Below are 11,252 nucleotides of genomic sequence, written 5' to 3'. Positions count from 1 at the left end.
AGTGTGTGGATCTCTGCCCTCTTCAAACCTTAACTATATATATATATATATATATATATATATGTTTTATATATATAATTTTAATATATATATTTAATGTTTTAAATAAATTTTAAGTTCAAAGAATACCTATCAATTTTCAACTGGAAAATGTGAAGATTTTGTCAATGAAGAATTTGTCAACTTCATTGCCTTTCGTGGACAAGACCTTTCAAAACGCATTTTGCAACAGCTCATGTGACGTCCACAAGATGAGCCGTGATTCGTCGTTACCTGAACCTTGAGCACCTGTGGCGTCATTTTCAGTTGACAGCAAGTGGCAAAATGCATTTTCAAAGGTGTTAATTGGACATGAAAAACAATGACGTAAACAAATTATCGGCATAATATTACCTTTTTACTGCTGACATTGCAAAAATTTGCATCTCAGTTGGATAGATAAATCATAAGGCCGCACAGACAGGGAGGAAGAGAGAAGCAGTGTGGCAAAGTAGGAGGCAAGAAAGAAAAAGGTGAGGGAGGAGGGAGGAGGAGGTATGAGGGGAGGAGCTGGATGATGAGCAGCTACAGGGTGAGGATAAGAAAAAAGAAGAGTTATGAGGGGAGGGAGACAAGCGGAAGAAGAGGATGAGGAAACAAGGGGAGGAAAAGGATTAAATTAGAGAAAAAGATGACCCACAATGGGAACAAGAAGAGGATAAGGTGAGATGAGGAAGAAGAAGATGCACAAGAGGAGGAGACAAGAAGAAAAAGCGGAAGAGGCGGAAGAGTTAAAGGAGGAGATACAAGAGGAGCTTTGGCTGGGCCTGTCAGCGTGAAGCTGAGGGACCTCACGGACGGAAGAAGGTGAGAAAGAAACTGAAGCCGAACACCAGCAGCACTCACAGTTGCCGCAAAAGTTTTTCCCATCATCCTCCAGCACCGATATCCGACCCTGGACTTCTACACCTGCCATGTTGGTGTAGCGCAGAACCATGCGGAAGAGGTCTGGAGAGCCCACCCACAGCGGCACCAGCACCTTGGACTGAACGCGCACGCAACAACACCAGGTGCCACAAGAGGGTGAAGAAAAGAGGACAAACGACAAGTCATGAACTCAAGAACACAAACCTGGTTGCAAGATGAGGTGTTAACAGACTGCATCAGAACTTTTCATATGAGTTATTCAGGGCGGCTTGGTGTGGTGTCTCTGCCTCCAAATGAAAAGCAATTACCTTCTCCACTCCAGAGCAAATCTGAAAAGTGGAATACTTGTTTTCTTCATTTATATGTTCAGGGTTTGTGTCCTGACTGAGAAGAATATCGCACAGCATGAGTTGAGATGAGAGCCAATTAGCTATTTTGCACAACCGAAAGTTAAAAAAGGAGTTCACCCCATATTTTTTGAAACAAACATCTTCCAGCTGTAAATCCTAGCAGAAATAAATGTGGACCTGTTCGAAGATAGGTCCAGGCTTCTTGTCATACCATAGTCCTTAGTGTCTTTTGAGCTTTAAATGAGAGATAGTATTAACAAAGATGGTAGTTTGGGGCAACATGTCTCAGTCATTTTGGGCTTAGTTGTCGCGTGCTGTATAGAAAGAACGGACCCGTGACAAATGCACCCCTGGCAACTTGGTTCATGTATTCGAGAACCGTCATTCGGAGGACGAGTTTGGCTCATGAGTAATTTGTTTGTTTGGTTTTGTTTGATTTAAAACTTCCACAGTTGTTGCTGGAACGATGTCCACATTGCAGGACTGCTTTAAGTTTCCTTATGCTTTCTTTTTTTTGTCAATCAATTTAATCTTGAATTTTCAGTGTCAAGTATAAAAAGTGTGTCCGGGGATGATGCACCGTCTCAGGCTACGTCACAGGTGTCAAAATCAAGTCCCGGGGGCCGGGTCTGGCCCACCACATCATTTTATATGGCCCGCGAAAGCAAATCAAACATGTCAACTTCTACGATAATTGCTAAAATCTGTACCAAAATTTCAACTTCTCTTCCCCCATTCATTTCCTATGGGTGTTCAACCAGGAGCTCCAGTACCACTTTTGGTCGTTAGGGGCGCTGTAGTAGGCATACCAGTTGGAGGGCCAAAAGGCCGACTGGCTCCGTTTCCCCCAGTGTTTGAAAACATAATCTGTTCGTTCAGTATAAAGGGAAGCAGGAAAGTAAAACAGCCATTTGAGGCTGAAAATCGTGGCCTGCGTGTCAGCAGTTCCTTAGGACTTCAATCTAGTGTACGTTAGCATTTCCTGGTTTTAAGCGATCCAGACACAGTCATAAAAATACAGACAGTACACATATACAACAGTATATTGCGTTTTAGAATGACACTTAACCAGACGTACAATTTCGTATTCAACTGTGGATGAAATAGCAAAGCTAGTGCCAGGTCCATTCAAGTGAATGAAAACGAGCTCTGTCTTTCAGAGATGTTCCTGCGTCCTCTTAATAAAAGCATTTCTTTCTGGGCTTTAAAGCAAGTAAATTACATTAATTCCACTGGGAAATGATCAAGTTCAGCTGGTGTGCAGTTAACCTAAAACACGCTTTTTCAATTTGTGAGGGTGATCTACGATCAGTTTCAAGCAGCGAAGTGTGAAGAGACACGGCTACAAAGAACATATCTTCACATTCCTGACCTGGATGGGGGACATTTGAGCATAACCCCTCCAGCTGAAGCCAGGGAATTCCACAGGGTCGTAGCCGAAGCGTACTGGCCGGCCATCCAACATGGTGCCCTCTTCCACCTCAAACTTGAGGTGGTGAAGATCAGGAAAATAATGATCCACAGCGGCTCTGCGCACAAGGTCACATCACAAATGTATTGAATTAAACAAAGCATGTAAATGTGAGATCTCTGTTCTTAGCTGCTCTCTGATTTCCCAGTTTGTGTTTGGAAGGTGTTGTGTACTGTGAAGTGGGTTTGAACTCACAAGTTGCACTTGAGTCCATGTACGTTGGGTCGACAGTGACAGCGGCCGCGTCGCTCGTCACAGGATTGACCTTCGGAGCCACCGATATCACACTGGCACCCTGCATGCACAACACGTAGGTAAGACAGCACCAGAGGTGTCAAGTAAGCAAGTTAAAAGATTTGGTTACCTGACGTAAGATGAAATTTGAGGTATTTTCGTGGAGTACATACATAGTTTCAGACTACTTTGTACTTCTATGCCTTACATATGTTTCTCCCCCTTACAGACAAATACTGCCTCATTAGTACAAGGGTCGTTCAATAAATAAGGTGAATTTTTCAGTGTAAGGACTTCTACGACAGATAGAAGCTTTTTTTTTTTTTTTTATCAACGTGGTCTCCCAGCAATGTCACACACTTTTCCCATCTGTGCACAAGCTTCCATATTCCCTTAGTGTAAAAATCTTTGGACTGATGTCTCAGCCAGAAGACAATAACTCACCTTGGCAGCCAAAGTAGCTGTGCTCCTGCAGGTTGTAGAAGCCATCTTTGCATGTGGTGCAGGTGCTGCTGCAGATGTTTGGCTTACAGTGACACTGACCACTGTCCTGTGGTTTTACAATTTGGAAATTGACCAATAAATTCCCGTAAAATGTTGCACAAAAATAATGGCAAACTTGCAGTGCTCATGACTTCCTCACCTGTGCACACTCGGCAACACCGCTCAGCGTTCCTGCGATGTTACACTTGCACTCTGTGCCACGCACACGCACACGCACACACACACACACACACACACACACACACACACACACACACACACACACACACACACACACGTCAGGTCCCAGCAACGAGTGGGGCTTGAAGTGTTCATAATATCTTCAGTCTTACTTGTGCAACCATCAAGCGTGTTGTGGGACAAGTTCCAGTACAGAGGTTTACAGCGGTCACAGGCCACGCCGTCAACGCCATCACGACACTCACATTGGCCCTGAGAGGATGAATGTCAAGAGGAGAAGACAGTCAGTTTATTTGATTTATTTTCACCAAAACAAGTGCAAAATATTAAAGTACTGTACAACATCTAAGTTGGTCTTTAACAAGACTTTGATATGGTCAAGACCTTGATTATACTGCTACGCGTCTTTTTTTCTTTTTCTCCTCCCTTTCTATGTCACTGGAGATTTTATTAAACCCACCTGCTGAGGACAGCCTGGTGTGTCTGGCTTGTGTCATGTTGCTGATTCCACTGGTTCGATATACTCATTTCTGTCCTATTCCCCTTCCGGGACCTACGTAACCTCTCCTGCTTTGTTGGCTTTCCCTCAAAGAGTCTGTCATCCTTATCTATTATTGTTTGAAGATTGAAATAAACATACCTGTCAACTCATACGGTTTACCCATAGTTCATACGGATTTTGTGGTGAATTTTACGTATATGGCCATATCGCACAAATCATACGGATTCTGAAAATTTCCGTTTTTTTTTTTTTTTTGTTTTGTTTTTTTTCCCCTAACAGGTAGTTCCGTTTGCTTTTGCCCAGAATGGTGCTAGTCTACTCGAATGCTTTCATTTCCGGTAACTTTCCAGTAAATCACGTGGTTCCTTGTTGAGTATTCATTGCATACTTCGGTAGTGTACAAGCAAGTTCTATAAGGAAACAAATATATCATTCATATTTCATGGGTTTTTTTCTGCCATTATTTTGACATATAAAATGCTTTGGTATGTTATAAGGATTTTTTTGCTCTTTATAAGGAATTTTTTGGTAGTTTATACAGGTTGGCGCTCCGAAAAGTTGACAGGTATGAATAAAAAAATCCACATCAAAAATTGTTTGCATGTTTCCTCAATGTCAACGATGATGGATGAACACAAAAGTATTCAATAATTTTGCCTGATCTGTAGACTACAATGTTGTCCTTCATGTAACCTTGAGTAGACAAACGGGTTAATTGTGAAATGCTCATAAAGAGCTCCCTGTGCAGGTTCACCAACGCGGTGCCCAGGGGCAGCAGGTAGCCCTCGAGGCCCAAATGCGTTGCCTGCAGGGTCCCGACTAAAAATAGCACACCAGTGATGGGACATTGTGATTTTCTAGTAATGATGTAAAAGTAAGAATATGAAAATGTAAAGACTGGCAGAGACTTCTAGAAATAAAGAGTTGCACGTTGATATTGATGTTTCCTAATGATGAGATGAAAATTGATAACAGCAACATCATCCGCCAGTCCGTCTATTTTCAACACCGCTTATCTTGAACAGAATTATTTCCAGCGACATTATGATATGTAATTTCAGAGTCTTATTTCAGAAGGGTGTAATCTGCTGGCTGGTAGCCCTTTGCATTGATTGGTACTCAGGAAGTAGCTATCAGTAGTAAAAAGATTGGTGACCCCTGCTCTCGACGAAACCCTTGAAATATGAAAGCGATCTTAGTGGAACTCCCTGTGTGAAATCTAGATGAACCCCTTGTTGGGTGAAAGGGTTCTTTGTAGAACCTCTCATACGGGGTTCTCGGTGGAATGTTTCACAGATGCTTCTGGGGATGTAACCCTGTATGTTGGGTTCGAGGTAGAGCCCTCTTGAAGGGTTCTAGGTGGCACCTTGATAAAGGGTTGTAACAGAGACCAAAAATGGTTCTATGAGGATGAATATCTTATATGGTTCGAGGCAGCATTTTTACGTCTAAGAGTGTACTGCGTGACTTTTGGGGGGTATGTTGGAAAACCCCTAAAAAGCATACATTTTCACCAAAATACAGGTCCTTAAAAAATCAGGGAGTTTGGGGGCATGTTAAGGTCACCAAAAAGGTTATTCATTTGTCGGAATAGTAATATACAAAACAATTTAATCTTTACAATGCTGCTAGAACGCTAAAAACTCACCACAGGAGGAGGAACGACGTAATGAATGGAACCAGCAGGATGACATGTGCCAGCTAGAAACACGCACGCACGCACGCACGCACGCACGCACGCACGCACGCACGCACACACACACACACACACACACACACACACACACGAGTTATTTGTCTCGAGCAAGATCACAAAATCAGGCTCAACAAACAATACTACTTTAAAAATGTCTTCAACTACATTGTTAGTAGATGAATACCCATTGGATGAATGAACAGATCGAGACAGAAGACAAATTACATTAGAGCCTATTTTCAGAGACCGTTCTCCGTCCTCTCCTACACCAGAAAACACCTTCTGTCAATTCGCTCATCTGATGGGGCTCGTTCAGGCGTGAGGGCCGCTTGGTAAAAAACAAACTTGATGGCGTCGTGCTAAGAGCCGAGCATGACTGTGAATTTACACAAGCAATTGTGTGTGTTTGATGAAACATGGCTTAAAAGAAAATCACCATGATACGCCAAGCCTCTTGGTCAACATCACCATCAGCGCCGACATTAACGAGCGCAATGCCCACGCATCCATCCACACAATGGAGCATCTGAGAGCAAGTGTGCACACCTAACCTAATTAAGATGCAATGACTGTATCTTTTTTAATTAGTTTTTTTAATTTACGCGGGAGTTCGGACTAATTACCACCACCCTCATGTCTATGCCTGGCCCAAACGACTAAACTACAGTCTGTCTCACCAGCTGCCTACCCTGAAGTAATATGTCAACCCGTCCCACACATCTAAACTCTTGATCTTTGTTTTGGCAACAACTTAGAAAGTAGTATGCAGACCACAATGTCATTTATTTGCTGTATAAATTTAAGGCTGTAGTCAGAACCACTTCAGAAGCAAATGCTGTTACAGGTGCAGTCTGACAAAAGTGAAGAGCAACTTAAAGATTGCTTTGATGACACATTGGGACATTTTCTTTGAATCCTGCCAAGGTGGAAATTAACTCAATGACACAATTACACCCAACATTAAAGTTTGTGAGGACAATATGTCAGAAACCAAATATGCAAAAATCCCCAATTTCCAAACGAACCTGGGTATCAGGGCAATTGAAAAGCTGTCTTCATGAAAAGAAAGCTGCTATTGGAACAGAAATGACTTGTGACACAAATATTTTAGTTGCAATAAGCCTGGAGCAGTGGTTCTTAACCTGGGTTCGATGGAACAACCAGGGGTGAATCCGTCTCAGGGGTTTGACGGAGACTCTGCCATAGAGGGTAAGACACACGCGACTCAACATGTTAATTAGTTATGACACGCCCGCTTGGCCATCACTGGCTGCAGATGAACACATGACATTGCTTGTCCAATCAGTGCTGTGGGAAATTTAGTTCGCTTAGTAGTCGTGTGACTGTCGTGATAGTACGCCGCACAATTTAAAAAAAAGTATACATATCTCTTGAAATTGTATTTATTTTTTTCTTTTTTTAAATATATTTGTTTTTCACTAATGAGGGTTCGGTAAATGTGCATATTAACCGGTTGGGTTCGGTACCTCTAAAAAGATTAAGAACCACTGGCCTGTAGGGTCTATATCAGTGGTTCTTAACCTTGTTAGAGGTACCGAACCCAACCGGTTTATATTCACATTCACCGAGCCCTTCATTTGTGAAAAATAAAAATCTGCTTTTTTACAAATGCATTTATTAAAAACAGAAAAACGTAAACACGATTAGTATTAGTCTAATATATACGTGTTTTAATTGTGTACAAAATGAACCAGCCAGTGATGGCCAAGCGGGTGTGTCATAACTAATTGACAGGTTGAGTCAGGTGTGTCTGAACCTCCATGGCAGAGGCTCCGTCGAACACCTGAGACTGATTCACCCCTGGCTGTTCCATCGAACCCTGGTTAAGAACCACTGGTCTATATACAAGAAATGTGATACTCTTCTAAAAGCATTAGTCGGTGTTGTGGTAAGACATGGGTACCGAGTCCCGTTTAGAATTGTTTAAAACTCTAAACAATACAACACAATACCATACTTCTTTAATTTTTTTTATTATCAATAGGCTCCAACCTTAACGGTTGTGTCAACGCGGTTGGAGAAATGACTCTGATTAATTTTCAATTGATATAGGGTATATGAACCCTGTTTTGCTCTTTCTGCCTCGCTGATGTCGTTAACGAACAATAAAATGAATGTGTTCGTCTAAGATGCATGTTCACAATCGGAGGTGAGCCATATCACCCCACAGCTCTGCCGTGCGCGAGAGGCACCTCTGACTCCTTACTGCCAATGTAGAGATGTGTGATCATAATTCGACATGGCACCTCACATTACATAAAAACATCCACCATGTCGTGTAACCATAGAGCTTTTATAATGTTATTTTGATGTGTGCAATTGGTATTTGTGTAACGGTGGTGCCAAGCCACCTTCCCAGCCCACCCTAATCTGAATTGAAGCTGTGTCATCAAAGCGACACCCGCTTGGAAGCGCGGGCTGTAAAGTCAGCGTTTTTGAAGGCTCTGAGTTGTAAGAAAGTCCACTCACGCAAGCACTAGCTGGCGTCCTTTGCAATGACTTAGATCTGTTGCTATGAACGTATCAGCTGAGAGTTTTACTCGAGGCATGAATGATCCATTTTCACTCAATTCAACCGTTCCACCATCGGTAAGTTTTTTTTTTTTTTTCCTGGTTTGAGTTGTATTGCCTGTAGACTGGAGAGGGAGGAAGTGATGATGTTGCAATGTCGCTGCTCAATGCACATTGTCGCAAGTGCAATCAATCATTAAAATATTAGGGAGAAACACAAGCAAGCTTAACAAACATAGAAAGTGTGCATCTCACCTCACACAAATGTTTTTTGCGACCCGACAGCAAGACTCGTGTTGCTCTACACAAGTTTTGTTTTACACGAAATATGTAATATTTAACAGTACAATAGAGATTTGTTCATATCATTTTTTTACATTTATGTCAATGTAGTTGCAAGGAAAAAAAAAGAAAATGTGAGCTCTGATATTTTTGTTTCTGTGTTTTTCTAAACAAAAAAAGGATTGATGAGTACTGTTACATGCACCAGATCGATAAGCGTCCCCTTTAAGAGAAGCCGTCTTGACAAAATCTTATCGATGTGGATCCCTGGTTGTGTTCATGAGCTACATTTTTTCTGTTACCAAAAAAAAAAAAAACAAAAGTAGATGACAATCAAGAATGTGATGAAATCTGAAGAAGGTGTGGCAATAAATAAATTAATTAATTAATTAAACAAAAAAAAATCCTTTTTAAACTGAAGCCAAAAAAGGCCACTGGCCAAGATAGCGTGAGCCTGGCTTCTTTTAAGGACTACTTGCCTCAAAAACCAAAAATGAAAACTTCTCAAAACGTATTTAATCAATACTCTTTACTCAAGGAGAAACTTGAGTCACAAGTGGAAGCAAACCAGAATATGTTCGGCCCGTTTCCATAGCCTTTGTATTATGTAAAACAATGGAAAGTAAAATCATTTCCGCTGATCTCCTGACCAGCACAATGGCTGGTGAACTAGACCCGAGACATTTTGCCTATAAATGGGAAAGAGGTAATGACAATGTTGCGCTGACCAATCTTTATGTAATCGCAAAACATCTCTTGATTGCCAAAGCATATGCTACAGTAACGTTCTTAGACTTCAATGCAGCTTTTAATCCGATGAAATTGCACATGCTTCGTAACAGCTAGCAGATTTCAAGATTGAAAGGGGCCTGATGCTTTGAATCAGAGAATTTCTATCTTGGACCCTCAGTTTTTTTTTCATTTGTTTTTGTTTTTTTTTTTTGTAATGACATTTGGTCAGGGCAATTCAGCGCAGGCCTTTTCGAGATGAATTGGCAGTTAGTGATTAAAAAAAAAAAGGTTAAATATTCAGAAATGGCCCTAGCCAGAAATACAAATTGGACTTTTTTGGTGAGGCCCTTGAAGCATGGTACCAGCTAGAAAACAAAAAAGGAGCTTGTTGCTCATATAAAGCAGGAAATGATGACTATGAATTTCACATGACGGCCAGCTTATTAAAACTGTGGAAAACTTCTCATAAAATATCTCAGTGTAGTCATTGACAGTCACTTGATGTTTATTCTTTTTGCCGACTCAAACAGACATCATGCATGCGGTTCAATCGGAATAGGCTAGCTGCGTCCGGCCTGCGCATGTTCTGTCTTGACGTAAATGCGTAATGACGTCGACGTTCACGCACTTGAAAATGGCGTGTTCCTTCGACGACTTTTTATCAGGCCGTTTTAAAGCTTTAAAAAAAAAAAAGTAAAACAATGTGTGCCACACAAGTGGCTGGCGACCAGTTCAGAGTGTCGTCCGCTTTTCCCCCAAAGTCAACTGTGTTAGGGTCCAGCAACCCCCAGTGACCCGATACAGGACAGCAGTGTCCAAGTGTCCATGACAATTGCAACTACACTGCTAATCAGACAGGTGTCAGAACTCCATCTTGATAAGTCACAAGATGTTTTCATCAATTAGCGCGTCACACAGCTGGAAATGAGCTGTTTTCATTAATGTAGTTGAGCATATAATCGGCAGATCAAAATAGAGCACATACCACACTTGACCAGAGAACTTCATTCGAAATGACCAAAAAATAAACATTTTTAAAAAATTAAAAAGGATGTAAACCTTGTATATAATCCCTGTAAACCCAGATAACAGGACGAGGCAGAAAGGTCAGATAAACCTGGCAGAGAGCTTTCATTTCAATATTGTTAGGTGGAGTTTATCAAGTCTGAGAGGCGCGACAGCATTACTTTAAAAAAATGTTGTCCAGCAGTTTTTGGGCAACAAATGACTTCTGGTTGTCATGTTTGACAAATAAGGGCACTGAGTGAACATGTAGACTGCTATCTTACCTTCTTGCAATCACTGCTCATGAAATAAAAATAATTCTCAGTTGTGTAATTTTGGCGGGGAGGGGGAAGGGGGGGGGCAGGACACGAAGATGGCCTGATCAAAGAGCCTTGTGTGAACAACGTGCTTTAACCCTGGAGAACCCACAGGGTCAAATTTGACCACTATAATTCTGCTACTCAAATGCTACCCTAAAATCCCAAAGGGTCAAATTTGGCCCTAATCCTACATTAGGATTAAAGCATTAAATATTTGAAAAAACATATATTTTGGTGTTCAGTGAACATATAGCAGGCATTTAATGTAAAATTCATCATTTTCCAAAGAAGAAAACGGTTCTTGGGTTCTCCAGGGTTAATTAAATGTGTGATGTGTGACAAGAAGGGGTGAAAATATAGAATTTTATTTTATTTTGTATGACGTTATCAGAAGAAAGACGGACAGTGAGTTATGTTGTTGTTGTTGTGTGTGTGTGTGTGTGTGTGTATGTGTGTCTGTAGGGTGGTGCCGGAGTTAAAGGAGAACAAGGGATGAAGGTGCCCTACCAGCCCCACCCCCACAACAAAAAGAAAAAGA

At 41.4% G+C, this 11,252-nt stretch overlaps 1 protein-coding gene across 1 annotated transcript in view; it reads right to left on the bottom strand.

Annotated features, from left to right (window-relative positions):
* Positions 1-11,252, bottom strand: part of lama5 (laminin, alpha 5) — a 128,753-nt gene that overhangs the window by 54,737 nt on the left and 62,764 nt on the right. Inside the window, exons 17-23 of the mRNA XM_019887747.1 lie at positions 5,796-5,848; positions 3,798-3,897; positions 3,605-3,657; positions 3,406-3,511; positions 2,923-3,022; positions 2,629-2,785; positions 886-1,024 (exon numbers count right to left, since the gene is read on the bottom strand). Coding sequence (XP_019743306.1) covers positions 886-1,024; positions 2,629-2,785; positions 2,923-3,022; positions 3,406-3,511; positions 3,605-3,657; positions 3,798-3,897; positions 5,796-5,848 — 708 coding nt within the window. The remainder of the gene's footprint in view (positions 1-885; positions 1,025-2,628; positions 2,786-2,922; positions 3,023-3,405; positions 3,512-3,604; positions 3,658-3,797; positions 3,898-5,795; positions 5,849-11,252) is intronic.

The sequence above is a fragment of the Hippocampus comes genome, unplaced genomic scaffold (genome assembly GCF_001891065.2).
Source record: "Hippocampus comes isolate QL1 unplaced genomic scaffold, H_comes_QL1_v1.1 scaffold245, whole genome shotgun sequence".
In the NCBI taxonomy this organism is placed as follows: domain Eukaryota; kingdom Metazoa; phylum Chordata; class Actinopteri; order Syngnathiformes; family Syngnathidae; genus Hippocampus; species Hippocampus comes.
This window is presented reverse-complemented; position numbering and strand designations above follow the sequence as displayed.